The sequence below is a fragment of the Syngnathoides biaculeatus genome, chromosome 2 (assembly GCF_019802595.1).
Source record: "Syngnathoides biaculeatus isolate LvHL_M chromosome 2, ASM1980259v1, whole genome shotgun sequence".
NCBI lineage: Eukaryota > Metazoa > Chordata > Actinopteri > Syngnathiformes > Syngnathidae > Syngnathoides > Syngnathoides biaculeatus.
The window spans coordinates 6,660,538-6,677,443 of record NC_084641.1 but is presented as its reverse complement, the minus strand read 5'-3'; the positions used below and the strand labels follow the sequence as shown (position 1 = coordinate 6,677,443).

The 16,906-nt window shown below is 43.5% G+C and overlaps 1 protein-coding gene across 3 annotated transcripts in view; it reads left to right on the top strand.

Moving 5' to 3' along the window:
* Positions 1–16,906, top strand: part of zeb2b (zinc finger E-box binding homeobox 2b) — a 54,848-nt gene that overhangs the window by 35,403 nt on the left and 2,539 nt on the right. For 2 of the 3 annotated variants that reach the window (XM_061829438.1, XM_061829446.1), the window contains 7 exons: positions 2,627–2,878; positions 6,676–6,741; positions 7,688–7,876; positions 9,832–10,046; positions 12,536–12,644; positions 12,723–14,719; positions 16,379–16,559. In XM_061829438.1, the coding sequence (XP_061685422.1) occupies positions 2,627–2,878; positions 6,676–6,741; positions 7,688–7,876; positions 9,832–10,046; positions 12,536–12,644; positions 12,723–14,719; positions 16,379–16,559 (3,009 nt within the window). The remainder of the gene's footprint in view (positions 1–2,626; positions 2,879–6,675; positions 6,742–7,687; positions 7,877–9,831; positions 10,047–12,535; positions 12,645–12,722; positions 14,720–16,378; positions 16,560–16,906) is intronic. The other variant, XM_061829454.1, reaches the window with a different exon arrangement.

Below are 16,906 nucleotides of genomic sequence, written 5' to 3'. Positions count from 1 at the left end.
GTCAAACTTGCAGTCCTTTTGTTCCAAAGACATTGCTGCAACACTGCTTTATATATCTTTATCAAAGATATGAGAAAAGTGAAAGAAGTTGTCACTTGCCAATCATCTCACCGCCCTATTCAACAGACCAACGCCGCTCCACTTACAAGAGAGCCACTAATGGCAGACCTGGTAAAACCAAATATCAGCTACAGCAAACTTGAAGCGAACAGTTTCATGTAAACGTGAATTAATTGTACACCGATGCAGGTAACACTTAAAACAGCCAACAGGGTGTTTTGAAACCAAGGTATGATGAGCGATCAGAAAAGTAAACATGATTGTCTTCCTTGCTTGGCTGTGCCACAAAAGGATGATGAAGAGGGTGACAAAATGACGGCCTGCGAAATGTTCGTAGGTTAGAATTACTTTGTTGAACAGCACAATGGCGGTGGATGAGCGACTCGTCAGCAGTGGCACCTTAACAAAGAAGTCTTTCTGCACGTTAGCGGCGCATGTCGTGCCTTGACAAGCTCCCTTGACGCCAACAGACAGCTGACGCTCGGGGAAGATGGCATTGGCTGTAGTTTCACAAGACAGTGTGCCGCCCCCATGCAGCAGGAGACACAAAGTGGTGACAAAAATAAATGAAAGCACCACTTTTCTTCTCCACTGTGAAAGTTTGTTGTGTAGAAGGTGGGTGGTGCCCCACCTTCCTCACGTGGGAGTAGAAGTCAGTTGTGCAACAAAGACATGTTCCCTCACTACTTTTAGCAGCTCACAATAGCACCCTTAAAATGTTTATAACCTATCCGCCCTGAGATAATGTTATTCACAGGCCATTATTGAATCTTCATCTATAGATGAGGTCCACGGTAACAAGCTGATCGAGCCTTGCAACCCTTTTGTCCAAACCAACAACGTTCTTTGAGTTGTTGCGTGGTGAAATCCATTTTCAACAGTCAAATTCCTAAAATATAATAGTGCTTTGGAGCTGGGTGTGGAAAAGGCTCAGTATCAAGTATGCCAAGGTAGATTTGGACCACCCAGGAGAACCCTGACCAGCCCAATACTTCACCCCCAGAGCACCAATCCCCAGCAACTCACTCATTCTCCCTCCCTAGCAGGTCACCATTGCCCTTTTTGTCATCACAAGCAGCATTACTGAGTCTGAACTTGCCTAAACCCTTGTGATCACACCTCTTGAAAGGGTTTTGTTTCCTCCACCGATTGGTATTCGAAGCAGGTCACCGCAATCCCAGACGCCTGCACCCCCGACCCCGCCTCAAAGCCCCGTTTTCATTTTAATTTGCACCTGTTGTGCAGTTGTTCGATGTAGGCAAGTGTGGACCAGCCAGTCATACGTGCCTGGAGGGGGCTGTGGGAGGTTTAGTCTTTCATATGTAGAACGTGCACACAAGTGTCATGCATGGACTTCACCGTGGGAAGAAGCAGCCTCTTATAGATTTATTAAACCTTTTAAAATGTGAGAGAGCCAACAAAACATGGTGCTTCTTCGTGACTGACTCCAACCCCTGAACATTACCACCATATGTGGTGCTTTGTCCATTGTTACCATAACCTGCCGGTGGTGGTGACTAATTTACATGAGTCAGTTCACAGCCCTGATGACAAAACTAACCACCTTGATTGTATTTTTGGTACTCTTGCATTAAAGAAATAACAAATGATAATGTTCACTGAAAGACCGTGAAATTGAATTAAAAAATGTTTTGAAAATTAACAAAAATCAGATATTGATTTTGGGGTAAAAATACAACAACAATGAAATTAGGATGGAGAAAAATGAAGGCACCCTTAACTGATTACATGTTTTACAGCTCCACAACTGTCTTAACGGTTTTATATGAAAATTCACTGAAATCATCAGAACAGTCAAAGCTTCAAAAGCCTGTGCAACAAAGTGCTAAGTTACAATTACTGTCATTTTTGTCCAGGATAGTTTCATTGGTTTGTTTTTCAAATTATTTGAGTTGGACCCAAAAAGATTAGACCAGTCAAAGTTTCCTCACTTCATTTCCAATAGATTACTTTTTTTTCAGTGACAATTGTGTGTTTTTCTTCTTTAATGCAGTGGTACCAACAATTTACCTGTGTGTGTGTGTGTGTGTGTGTGTATTTCTTAAGATGCAGGCATGTGTGTACCCAGCAAGCCCTGATGCCTGTCGTGTCTCAATGTTTGTACATGTTAAGTAACAATTGTATTTATGTTTATGGTTGGCTGCATGCAGTGAGTTAGCAGGGCGACCGTAGTTGACGCTACTTCGTTGTGGCGCACGTTCTATGTCAAGCATCTGAAATGTGACAGCGACGCTGAGGCGCAGAGCCGCCGTGAAAGGTGCAGCACACCGGCATGAGAGGCATGTGAGCGCGACTAGAAATTAGCGGCTATTTTGGCCTACATCACACTGGCAGCTGTCTGCCCATCGCTGTGGTTCAGTTGGAGATTCCAGTGCTGTAATTGGGGTGTAACCCATGCCTTGGGCCAAGCAGCTATGCGGGATCTTTACAGCTTCCAAAAGATGTTGAAATGCTTGTAGAATGTTCTGTTTGTGCTGCAGTGACAGTGAAAGTCTCAATAACAAGTGGCCCCTACCCTCTAATCCTAGCGCCCCCTATTTCACAGCTCTCAACTATGAGAATGTGGTGGAGACCAGCTCAGAGACAGAGGAGGACGACAAGCTGCAGGTGTCCGAGGAGGACCCGCTGATCAACGGCACCGGTAGCCCGGCCAGCCTGGTCAACGCGGATTCCTCACCGTGTGCCGAGAGCCACGGGCTGCCCACCAAAGAGGAGGAGGACGATGAGATGAGGGACAGCGGCGTGGAGCACATCTGGCCCGACAGCGACATGTTGAGTGCGTCAGTGGATGGTACCGGTGAGTGTCATCTGATGTCATCTCATTGGTTGAAATGTCAAAAGGGGGGAGCTCCAGAGGGTTCAAGTTTTACTATTATGCTTTTAAAGCCATTTTGCTATTTTTTTTATTTTGTGGAGTAAAAATGTGTCACCTGACATCGGTTTATGGTTTCTTACAAATATCTGAGCCACAAACCGAATTTGGTTCCCTTTGAGCCACCACATGTGTGGTGTTCAGGTGAGTTTTTAATCGGCGCACTCCCCTAATCTGACTGTCAGATTCTTTATGTGCACATGCTGCCGCATGTGGTATCATCTCGTACCGTATACCCCTCCCATCTGTTGCTTGAGCAGACTTAAGCAAATGCCGCCAAGCGGCAAGCAAACAAGGCTGGAGCCAGGTCTGATGGTGAGGCCTTCATGGCACTCCCCTGGCTGGCAGCCATTAAAAATCATTTTGCTCATAAAATGGGGCTAAGACAGTGGGAGCTATGACATTCATGACCTCACATAGAAGACGACAGCCCAATGTAATATTAATGCCATTCGGTACGCGACTCAATATTTTGGAGTGTTTTAATTGTCTTGGCTTGAGGGGAGATCTGGCCTGCAGCATGACTTTACATGGTACACAAAAGCAAATGAAGTGAAAATGTTTCTTAATAATTTGATGTTACTTTCATTTTGGCAGAAAATCTGTGTCAAAACTGAACATTTTCTTGACTTTTAAGAGATAATACAATTTTTCTACAAATCCCTCAAATCTCTTTTTGATGTAAGTGAGGTGACTATACTTACATCATATATAGTTTCACACTCATAATGGCCTCCTACGATGTGGCCCGTGACAAAAATGAGTTGGACAGCCCTGATCTAAGCGTATCGCATCGCAGCTCCTCCCAGGTGACCCCCCCCCCCACCACCCCCCGGCCTCAAAACTTGACTGATGTTCTTTTGTTGAATGGCGCTGATTGCTGGGGCTCCAGTCACGGATGCTTGAAAGATAAATACTTTTAATTAGGGGGCAGGGTAGGACCATTAAAGAAAGCCAGACTGCTGAAAAAAGTCATTAGCAATCTTAAATGAAATTTTTATTTTTATGATAGCCATTTACATGTATAATAAGAGTCAATGATTCTTGGAAGCGAGTGACAGGAACAGAGTGCGGCGAGAAGTCATGTAAGACAGCTCCTTTTTAAATGAGCTTGGCTTTGCTATTCATTTCTGCTAATGAACTAGCCATGCATTGCGCACAAGAACCCAGGAACCTTCAGATGGCTTAAATTTTAATACTGGAGGTGGGGAGGTGGGACATTTATTAGGCAAGGGGAAAAAAAGCCTAAATAACAGTTCATATCCTTCAGGGATAGAGGGAAGAAGACAGTTGGGTAAATAAATCAAGATAAAGGATAAACAAGCTGTCGTTGCATACGGTAATTGTTTATTTGATAAAGACCCGCGGTGCCATAATGTCTGTAAATCAGCCATGTTGCAATTCCCACATAATCTGCTTCTGCTGTGATAAAGTGTCTGACATATTTGGGAGAGCAAGTCAAGTTCATTAGAGTCTCTTTCCCAATCTTGTGGCTGCTGTGTTTCCCAGCCTACTCTTACTTTGGCGGAGCCTGAGTGTCTGCGCAGATACCTCAACACATAACTGAGTCCTGAGATAAGCAAGCAGTGCCCCCCCCCACCACACACACACCACACACACACACACACATCACTGTCCTGCTGATTTGGAACCCTATCAGCAAGCTTTGTACTTGGCCTGCTGGAAGTCTCCAGAAGGCTGAGTGTGGCCTTCTTGGTGAAATTGGGCTTAAAGAAATCTTACTTACACATTGGAAGAAAATTACTTTTGGCACTTTCAATGTATTTTAATGGTGACTCCGTGCAAGACAGGAAGTTCCCGTGATTCCAGAAGACAATCAGAGCCTTACATTTGGCCTTGTCCTTGACATTCATTCCTCCATCCCAAAATGTAGCTGAATGCAGTCTTCTGGAAAGTATGACATCATAGTCACTGACAGACATTTGCACATAAATCACCTGTGCTCTCAAGTTAGCGTCGTAATGCAGCCCCATATTTTCATTGTCACCGGACATGTAATTACAGAGGTTCCTAGTATTGCTAAATAATTGCATTTTTTTAAATGTCATCCCGCCAAGTCCAAATTTCAGACTGTTATTTGGATATGTGGCGCTTCAGTGTGAAAGGATACACTCAAAATATTTAATAGAAATTGCATCGACCCGCTCTGAATCCCCCCCGCCCAAGGAGCACTATTGCATTCAATGTGGCTCACAGCTCAGAGGCAGAACAGAGAACGTCCATTAAATTCGGAATGTTTTCATAACAAAACGAATCTGTGCATTGTGATGATGTGTGCTGCAGACTTGGTCTTGCAGGAGGTGGGCCTTCTGTGATTTAATTCCGACGCAACACACCTCTGGCTACCCAGTGACCCACAGCAGTACATTTTTGTGGCCCACATGCATCTTTTGTGACAGCTTTTATGCCATGTAAAAGTGTTGGCTGCCATGTCGGGATATAAACACTCACTTTCTGAAAGAACTACACTCTGTCCTTGCTCACCGCAGTGACACATTGCCCTGTGTGCCAGAGGTGGACCTGCCGCCTGCTGGAAGCACCGGTCTCGCCTTCAGACCGCAGATAATGCATGTTTTCCAAGGTAAACAGAGCAGAGAGGAGGACCACTAAATCCCACTGGCCATCCCCTTGCGTCAGGGCAAAAGAATGCAGCCAAATTTGATTAGCCAAAGCAAACATGGCCTGTGAGGACACGCACATGTGCTGAAATCTGAGCTGTGTGGGTATATTTCAATATGTTGCCGATGATTTATGTGACTAAAAAGACATTTATTCTCAAGCTGTGGTTTTGATGCCGTTTGGCAGACATGCAATCAAAAAAAAAAATCCTTCCAAAAGCCAGTGTGGGGGTGTTCACACACTACATTGCCATCAAGTCCATTGTCAGCTAAAAATAAAAAAAGTAATTTTGCCTCTGGCTTTTGTGCGGCTTTTGTGCTGGAAACATTATGATCAGTGCAACTTTCTCCAGCTCTTCCTGTGGCATGTCGAGTGACATTGCATGGTCCCGCCTCGTCTCACCCAGTAAAATGAAGGCACAAAACATGGCCTCCATGTTCTTGGAAGGATGTTGATTTAATTGTGACCAGAAACCCATGTGGAGACATTGTTTATGACCTTGTCCCTGAGTTTACAACCACCTCACCTGTGCCAGCAGCTCACTGGCTGTCTAACCTGACTGACTGGAAGCGTTTAGAATCTTTCCAACACTGCTCAGCGGCAGAATTTGATTGGACAATGTCTTAAACCTCAACAAGTGATGCAAACGTGGTAATGCAACTCTTAATTTGTGGCACAGGGGGTGTGTTATTTTTAGTACAAACAAGCATACACCACTGTGTGAGGCTGCTTCGGATGAAAATGTCCACATGTAATAAAGGAGTCGTAATGTGCGTGTGGAGGAGTGCGGTGGCATCACAGCCAGAGCGTAATGAGCTCAAGCTGCATGTTGGCGGAAGCTCAACAATCGCTCAGGTGGATGTTTTGTGTAATCACAGCTTGTTGTCATGTTAAAGGTAAATAAGTCACTGTCTGGCAAAGACGATAGTATTCATTGAGTGTAAAAAGCAAAGGGGTAATGCGCTGTGATGCACTGGAGGGCCTTTATTTCTCACACACCTTCTGCGTGTCCATTTTTCTTGCCTTGCACTCAATCAGCCACCTTTGTCCACCCCCACCCCTCACATCTCTTTGCTGTGCAGATGAAATAAAAGATTTTGATACCTTGGGCCCAGATGCCACTTTGCAAATAGCTGGAAATGGTACAGGTGAGTCAGATTTTTGCTTGTTTGGCTGCTGCCACTGAAACCCTCCTTCTTTGGTCACAATATCCCATAAGATATGCACTAAAATAGGATTAGAAAATGTTTTTATATAGATATTTTTTTCTTTGATATGGACTCTAGCATTTGTCACTGTGAAGAAGGTAATTTGCTCTTGGGCTGGGTTAAAGTATATCACATTTATCATTTTCACAAGTAACGAGCCCATTTAATCAGCATAAGCGCAACTCCGGCAATTAGCTCAGAAAGACATGTCTAATGAACACAGTAAATGATGCAATCGCGACCACTTAAAGGGATTCATTGGCACCGGTGACATTTTCTTTTTTCCTCTGGAGATAACCAAATATTTGCTACCTTGACCTTTAACAAATTGGCGGGTGAAGTTGTCAGAAATGACACTTTAAGACACACCTTCACTTGCCATCCAAAAGCCTTGTTAGCCACAATCGACCCTCAATGAGATAACACTCAGATGAGAACTAATGAAGGCTGTCAATTTGGTCCCTGATTTTGTTTTAGTTTGTTTGTCAACCATCCCACAAACTACCACTTTATTTTTGGTTTGGACCAGCCAAACTACAGTCACTTTTAAATGTGTAGGTCTATGCTCTGCTGCAGATAAATTCACAAGTGTACCCAGTCACATGTGTTTTGGCAGTCATGAGGGACTTAGCTCACTCAAGTTTTTCTATTGCTTATTCTATGATTTGATCCTGGATTTGGTTACAATTCTTATTTTAGAGGCGCAGCATGACACACAAAGCCCATAATTTAGATGTATTCTCTCTGAAGCTTTGCTCTATTCTTTTTGTGTCACCTTGCACTTAGAGCAATATATTCCCAACATTTTTGTGCAGGACATTTCACTGCAGAAAAAAAAAAAAAGAAATCAAGCATATTATCATTTGTGCTCCCTTCCCCTCTTTAGTCAAGAGCGTCAATTGCACTTCAGAATTTGAGGACTTTTTTGCCAAGCGCAAGCTGGGCGACAGCGACAGTCACGTGGTGAGCATTGCTGAGTATCTACAACGAGGCGATACTGCCATCATCTACCCAGAAGCCCCAGAGGAGCTGTCCCGCCTTGGTACGCCGGAGGCAGCGGGGCCAGAGGAAAATGGTATGGAACTTTAAAAGCAGTTTCACACTTAATCCTTGTTTTATTTTACCAGCCTTTATTGCTTGTTTGAGTCTTTTTTTGGCCGGGTCCAGATTTGTTTGGTTTTTACTTCTTTTATGTCAAACATTTAAGTAACATCATTTCATGTCATTAGTGTAAAATATATGTTTATTTTTTTTACTTTTTAGACTATTTCAGTTTGTTTGTACAATGCACAACCTCAATTGTGGTTAATTATTTTCTCATGTCCTCCTCGAGGATGTTTCTTACAATGCTAAAATTAGTCTTTCTACGGTTAGCAGCACGACCTGTTACTTTAAAAAATAAAATGTTCTTCTTCATGGTCCTTCATTTCTCCACTTCTTCAAATCAAAAGTGTGTCATTCATTTTCTCAATTTCAGTGGAGTTAGCCATTTTACATCTCTTTTGGAAACTGTGTAACACGAAATTGCACCCCTTTCTAAAAATGGACAAATTATGTACATGACGATCTAGTAGAAAAGATGAAAAGAAAATAAGTCTGTTTCAGAATCAACCAAAATGTATGGTTTAATCCAATAAATAACAAGAAACCCCTAAAAATGTAGTTTTCATTGGTTTCAGTTCATGGACAATTGTGATGTAGAGTCAGTTGTACACTTTGATTTAAACAATACCCTTTGGATCCATCGAAAGAGCTAAAGTTGAAAACTATAAAATTAGGAAAAAATCTGCATGCTTGGGAAGTTTCACATTTGCATTAACGCAGCTAAAATGCTTCCAAAAAAGGAAGCGAGGCAGCCACAAATGGCCAGGAAGGAGCGCAGAGGGATTTATTATGTATTATGTAGATGAGCTTTGTCAGGTTGCTGCTTGCTCAGTTTGCTTCTTGGCCCATGTTCTTTAAAAAAAAAAAAAAAAAATTCTGAATGAGAGACAAGAAGCTGCAGCAGCTCTCTTGCCCGATGTGAGCAGACAGCTGTTGGTCCCACAGATTTGCCGGATGCCACAGTGTTTACCTACAGTCTAAAGCAACAGCTGGGCAGAAACCAGATAGTTCACCTCTGAAGGTCCCAGCAGGCGGATGAGGATTGAGGATTGAGGGAGTGGGGTCAAGCTGCAGACATGGCAAGCATACGAGTGGGAAAGATTTGAAAAAAGTGACGACATTGAGGAGGCTGCCATCCTGCTGTCTTTTGGGGTGTGCTTGCGTGTGTGTGTCCAGTGAAAAAAACAGAAAATAGAAAATAAATTTTGTAGAAGACAAAGTCACCTTGTACAGTACTGTAGGATATTACTTCTTAAAGTGTCTGACATCTGCCGTACTTAAGTAACAAACATAATTAAGTGATACTAAAATATTACTTGATTTGTTAGAATCTTGATTACATTTTTATTTACAGTATTTAGCTTACTTCATTGGTGTAACTAAAGCTAACTAAACTACAGAGTGACGTTAGCTAGCACATCACCATTGTAACGATTTTGGTCAGCTTCTGCTGGTGGAGATGTTTTGTGAGAGGCAACATCAGCAGCAGGTACTTCCATCAATTTGTAATGCGTCAGTACAGGCGCCACTGTTCTTCTGCTTTGTTGTCCGCTGCTGAGGCCTTATGCTAACAAATAATTTATGAGGATTTTATTTTGTAGCAATGATTAATGAAGATAGATTGGGAAAATATTTTGAGTAAAAAGAAAATATTTCCCTTAGTTTGTTGCAAAAGTGAAAGTGGACCGAAACATAAAATAAGTGTTTGTATGCTGTTGCAAAGCTGTGTCAATGTGCGAGTGTGCAAGTGTGTTTGTGTGTGCCAGCCCTACACTGTGGCGCTCATGTGCAGCAGATTGCGTAGATACCTCCCATACTACTCTGGGCAAGTCGCCCATTAGCTGCCATTGATTGGCTGACCTTTTGGCCCGCTTTCCCTTCCCTTTCAACCCCCTTTCCCCTCCTATCCTACCGTCACCCATGCAGACCTGCCACCTGGAACGCCAGATGCCTTCGCCCAGCTGTTGACCTGCCCCTACTGCGACCGGGGCTACAAGCGCTTGACATCACTGAAGGAGCACATCAAGTACCGCCATGAGAAGAATGAGGAGAACTTCGCCTGCCCGCTGTGCAGCTACACGTTCGCCTACCGCACTCAGCTCGAGCGACATATGGCCACGCACAAGCCTGCAAGAGATCAGGTTAGCTATTGCTTCTCCGAATATCCCCCCACCCCCCCATGTCAACACACACATGCACACACACACACACACACACACACACACACACACACACATGCACACACAACTTCCATCTTATCTCTAATATGCTCTGATCCTCTGAGAAGAGAGATCTTTTTTTTTCTGATTGGCAATCATTATTAATTTTTCATGGCATTTTGAAGATGCGACTCCTTTAATGGTAATAACTTTAATTGAGGCCCTAAATGGTTTTTTGATGGCCTTCCTTGATATGATTTTGCAGCCTCGTGTTCACGATCCAGTGATTGTGTTAATTTCCAATTTGGAAATTTTTATCAGCTCCTTAAGTTTGCTCCTTTTCTTTAATGTTGCTCTGGTGACTGACACACACGCACACACACACACACACACGCACACCCACACGCACACACACACACGCAAACACACACACATACACACACACACGCACACACAGACTGCATGAATAGCAGCAATATTTTGGAACCATACTGTATGTATGCGTAGGTCTCGTGACAGTGGACATGAGGCCTTCTGTCAGGAAGAAAAACTTCCATTGGTCATGGACTGTAAATACGGCATTGGTGTAATTTAGCTCAATATGAGAAATAGTTTTTATATTTTAAATTAAACAATGACTTGGTCACAATGAGATTGAGCATTTAAAGAGTGACAAGCAGATAAACTATTGCTTAAACCCACAAAAAAGATCTTATCCAAACACAAATTATAGAATGATCTTTTGAGAAGTGGTAGAGAAATTAAACATTAAACAATAAAAATCTGAAGATGATGGATGGGATTATCGTTAGATTCTGCGGTAACTAATCTGGTCCCCCTGCATACACACAGAAACTATTTTTATTATATCATGTAGTACTCGACAGAGATTTTGGATTGAAATAGGATATTCATATTATCATAAAAAATTGTTGTTTTGACACAAATTTAACAGGAACATTCTGGGGGGGGGGAGCGGATTAAAATACAGGTTGCTGGAGAAAATCTGTGGACCTGAAAACTGACAATCCATCATTTATCACTTACTTATTTACACCAATATAAACTTGGGGAAGGTGAAGTAAGGATGAATTAGTAGTTTAAAAAAAAATCCATGTCATGCGGTGTGTTCACTTGCCACCTGAGACAGGATGACAGCCTCAGGCTGAATTTGATGTCATCAGCCTGCACTCTCACCTGCTCTACCAGCTGGATGTAAACGTGAGCAGATGGGCCGGCCGAATGCGTTGTCGTCCCAATCCACATATTACCATTCTGCTACCGCTTCCTCACTCAATGGCCAGCGAGTCTTGTTCAAGCACCGCATCTCCTTCTGCTCCAGCACTTATGTGAACTTGTAATTTCAGCTGCAGTGTGCCTCGCAGTCAGCGTCTCTGGTAGTTTGTTCTTTGTCGTTTTGGTCCCGTCAATGCTGTTAGCAAGCCTGAAAATATCTCTGTGCATTAGCATAAGGAATAATGTACCCATCAGTAAACATGTGCTCTCATATGTTTACAAGTCTTAATGCTCCTCCTCCTTTTAAGCAATTAGCCAGAATATGACTAATTAGCGCTTATACATATGCAAGCATCCTGCCGGTGCCCCGCCCACATGTGTGCCGGCATTGACGGTGCCAATGCATGAAGGCGAGATGAAGCATTTTGCTGGTGCCATTCACAATTAAGGGCCCAGAGTGTCTTATTAACAGTGAGACTAAACTTTAGCGGGCAAGGGTCCTTAGGGGAAGAAGGGGAGGAGGAGGTAGGGGCGGAGGCATCGAAGCAGCTGTTGCTGTTTGTTTATGCAACTCAGCAACACACAAGTGGCGCGGTTCTCTCCGGCGCTTAGCGGGGGCCCCTGACACTCACCGCTTGATCTGTGAAGGTTGGAGTTGTTCTTCATACTGTCCTGTGCACTACCATCTGTCTCCCCAGGAATGCATACACCCCAACATTTGTCATGGCCATGCCAGGAAAAGGGGGCAGTTGATTTTCTCTCGTCTGAGCTCGGAAAAAAAAAAAACTGTCTCAACTCAGAGAGAAGATTTTCTCGGGTGCTAAGGTTTAAACAGTCAGACTAGTTGCTCTGTGCTGATGATCATTAGAATTGCAAAATAGATGCTCATGTACTCTCTGTCCTACATCGCATTTTAACGTTTCAAAAGCATTGTGAATACAGGTATGCAGGGTGATACAAGACTTATTACTATCAAATTAATGAAAAGTAGATCAAATCTGTGCCTCTAATGAAGGGAAATGCACTTAATATAGATCATTTCCCGGGCTGCCAAATTTGAAAGAAAGTCGAACAGGCAGGAAATTAAAAGGTGTGCAATCCTCTCTATATTGCCACCGCTTGTGGCTATTCAACAGCGGGCGTAAAACGTTTTTTGTAATGTTGTCCAGTTATGGTCATCTTCTAAACTCTACGAGCATCTCTGTGATTTTCAAGACCAAATGTCTCTCCCACAGCATCAACTGTTGAACCAAGCAGCCGGCAACCGCAAGTTCAAGTGCACTGAGTGTGGTAAGGCCTTCAAGTACAAGCATCACCTGAAGGAACATCTCCGCATTCACAGTGGTAAGTGGCAATTAAACAGAGTGCACGTAAATGAGTTACTCTTCAAGCAGATGTCTTATTTTCTGTTTTCAATTACAGGTGAAAAGCCCTACGAATGCCCCAACTGTAAGAAGCGCTTCTCGCACTCTGGATCCTATAGTTCACACATCAGCAGCAAGAAGTGCATTGGTTTGATCGCCGTCAACGGCAGGATGCGAAGCAACATGAAGACAGCTTCCTCCCCCACCTCCACCTCCTCCTCTCCAACCAACACTGCCATCACCCAGCTGCGACAAAAGCTGGAGAACGGCAAGCCAGTGGGACTCGTAGACCACAACAACCATTTGAGCATCAAAACAGAACCGCTCGATTTCAATGACTACAAACTGATGATGGCCTCGCATGGATTTGGTGCACCCGGACCTTTCATGAATGGGGGCGTTGGAGGGAACAGTCCACTGGGGGTTCACCACAACTCAACAGCCCAGAGCTCTCTGCAGCATCTAGGCATGCCCGGCTTAGAGTCACAGCTCCTTGGCTATCCAAGCCCTCTGATTAACAATTTGAGTGAGGTGCAAAAGGTCCTGCAGATTGTTGACAACACAGTATGTAGGCAGAAAATGGACTGCAAGCCAGAGGAGCTGTCTAAGCTCACTTCTTACATGAAGGAATTAGGCTCACAAGTGGAGGAGCAAAAACAGGGCCTGACATCGACAGGGGGGGCTCATGTCAGTCTTCCTCTCGTCAATCACAATGGTGCCACCAAAAGCATCATAGACTATACACTTGAGAAAGTCAATGAAGCCAAAGCCTGTCTCCAGAGCTTGACCACAGACTCAAAGAGACAGATTAACAATATCAAACATGAAAAATCCAACCATATGCTAGAAGGTGGCATGGAGGAAAAGACATCAGAGAACATGTTTACACCATATGCATGTCAGTATTGCAAAGAAACCTTCCCAGGTCCTATTCCACTCCATCAACATGAACGCTACCTGTGCAAAATGAATGAGGAGATCAAAGCTGTGCTCCAACCAAGTGAGAACATGATGCCCAACAAACATATATTCATGGAGAAGAATGCTCATCTAGCATCTTCCATCTTGAGTGAGAAGGGACTGACAGGGTCCCTTCACCCCTACAGGGATCACATGTCCGTGCTGAAAGCATATTTTGCCATGAACATGGAACCCAACTCTGAAGAGCTGCTCAAGATCTCTATTGCCGTTGGCCTTCCTCAGGAATTCGTCAAGCAATGGTTTGATCAGCGGAAGATGTTCTCATACAGTAGCACAAGAACACCGCCGCTGGAGCACAAAAATAACGCAGACATGGTTGTTGGAACAAATAACCACCACACACCCCCCAAGGATGCTCTGTTGGCGCGGTCGCCAATGTCTCTAATGAAACCAGGTGACTGCATCACATCCCCAGCCATTGCTGAGCTCCACAACAACTGTGACAACTCCCTCAGACATTTGAAAAACCACCATTTTGGCGACACAAAAGCCGCAGGTGACAAGTTGGACCATTCCCGCAGCAACACTCCGTCACCACTAAACTTGTCGTCGACGTCCTCCAAACATTCGCACAGCAGTTCGTACACCCCCAACAGCTTGGTGTCAGAGGACCTGCAGGCTGAACCGCTCGACCTTTCACTTCCACGACTCATCAAGGAACCGAAGCACGCGCTGACTGTGAAGAGCCGACCCAAAGTAAACAGTGTTACAGTCGAACTTAGCAATGTGCCCTCGCCGCGTGAGCACTTCGAGGAGCCTCTGAACTTAGCCTATCTCAAGAAGGAATTTTCCGCCTCTGTCAACAATGGCAACCTGGAGAAAAGCACTAGCCCTATATTTGGCATTAACCCTTTTGGCGCCAAACCCATGTACACGTCACTTCCTCCTCAAAGCGCTTTTCCACCGGCCACATTCATGCCGCCAATGCAGGCCAGCATCCCAGGACTAAGGCCCTACCCAGGCATTGAACAGATGGGTTTCCTACCGCATATGGCCTACACATACGCAGCTGGCGCCGCTACCTTTGCCGAGATGCAACAGAGGAGAAAGTACCAGCGGAAACACGGTTTCCAGGTAAATAAACCACTAGTGGTACTGTGACAGCCCCATGCGGCACCACGTGAACTAATACCTCTGCTAATTAGACGTGTCTCTGCCAACAGAGTAAATAACCGTTTTTGTTTGAAAAACAGGATTTTAAAACAAAAACGTCATCACTGGACAAATCATCACTGAATGTTGAATCATCATCTTTCTGGTACCAAATTGCAGAAGTCTCACAATGTTTGGATTTGGAGAAAATGACAAAAACTCCCTTACTCTTAATGCCCCTCTCCTCAGTGGCGTTTTAAACTGAGATTAGCTTCCAAGTGCAGTTTAATAATGCACCGGCCCCATGTTCATTACCACTGCATGCTGAGGGCTGTTTAACATAGAGTGAACCATTTTGATGAAAAAAAGTATTAATAATGTTTCTCATTCTAAGTTATTAAATTAGATTTTAAAAATACAGCTACAGGCGTTTAGTTGAAATTGATTGCAGAGTGATAGTGCGGTCCCGTCTTAAAACATCCTTGCATTGTCAAGTTCATTAAAGGAACACGTCACACCTTCTGATTGTGATCGCTGTGGCAGAATGTTCCTCTCACAGTGGAACATTGTTCTCCATCAATTCATCCACTGCGCTCGTCTTCATCATAAAAGAGACTTTAAAAGGGACGGTAGTCATACTGACTAGACTGAGAAAGATACAGAAGATCCAGATGCAGTATATGCCACCCCGTAAATGTCCTTTCAATGCATTCTGTTAAGCCAACAAAAATGGCCTTGTTCATTGCAGTTTTATGTCAAGAGTTTCATGAGTTTGGATCTTTATTGACCAGATTATTAGCATAATTGGCAGTTATAAGTTAATAAGATGTAAGTATCAATTACCGTATATTGAAATCAAGATTGACATCAATGTCAAATAGTCCTAATTTGGATAAAATTCACCTCCAAATGCCTGAAATTGGTCATTAAGGTCGGTGTAGATACAGCATATTTATACATCCATTCATTTTCTATTACAATTTCTCCTCGTGAGGGTCATGGGTGCGATGGGGCCTATCCCAGCTGATGTTGAGCAAGAGGCAGGGTACATTCTGGACTGGTGGCCAGTCAATCGCAGGGGATCGAGACACAGACAACGCTTCACTCTTGCATTCACACCCATAGACAATTGAAATCACAGGTTAACTGTTTCTGGAATGTGTAGACGCCATGATAGAACAAGCAAACTCCACATAGCCGGGCCCGAGCCAGGACCTATTAACTTTTACAGGGACATGCTTATTTTTGTGTACTGATCCATGCATTATTCACTGTCAAATCAAGACTTGCGTAAAAAACAAACAAAAAAACATTCACGATTAGTTAGATTGGCAACAAAGTGAAATCCATGTTTCACTCCTCCTCACTCACAAAATAATCGTGGTAAGTCTATTGAGTGTATATATTTCAAAAGAGTAAATGTATGAAATTTTGAATGACCACATTAACTTAAATTAATTAATTCATTCATTAAAATTAATTATTTTTGTGTTCTTGTTGGTTTCTTGCTACCCAGTTTGGAGTTTAATTTTTGCACTGGCCACAGGCTTGCTGGCTTTAAATGCGAGCCCAAATTCATTGTTGTTTTCTCTTCTTCTTTCTCTTTTGTCGTTCTTGTTGTTGTTGTTTGTTGTTACTAAGGGTGAGCTGCTTGACGCCACAGCCGATTACATGTCAGGGCTGGACGACATGACAGACCCCGACTCCTGTCTGTCGCGGAAGAAGATTAAGAAGACTGAAAGTGGTATGTACGCGTGTGACTTGTGCGACAAAACATTCCAGAAGAGCAGTTCCCTTCTCAGACACAAATATGAACACACAGGTATATACTGTTCTAGACCCTTATTTCCAACCCCATTATATTTCCTTTTGTCAATGTTTGTATTGAAAATCCTCAGTGAATCTTTTAACTTGTCCCCTCCTTTTCCTCCTTCCTCTGTTGCACATCTTGTAACTTGCTTCTTCATCAACAGGGTGGATATAGTATTAGCTGTCGTTATCCCGATGAGTAAAGGCAGCTGTCTTATTGGCGATAGATCCCATCAGCACCTTCGGAGTGTCACTGACGAGTCTTTCTTATTACTTTTATGAGACAAAGTTCCTCTTTCACGGGGTTGCATCATTCATTTCAGACACTATCTCTCGTCGAGCGTTCGCCGCTTTTGTACG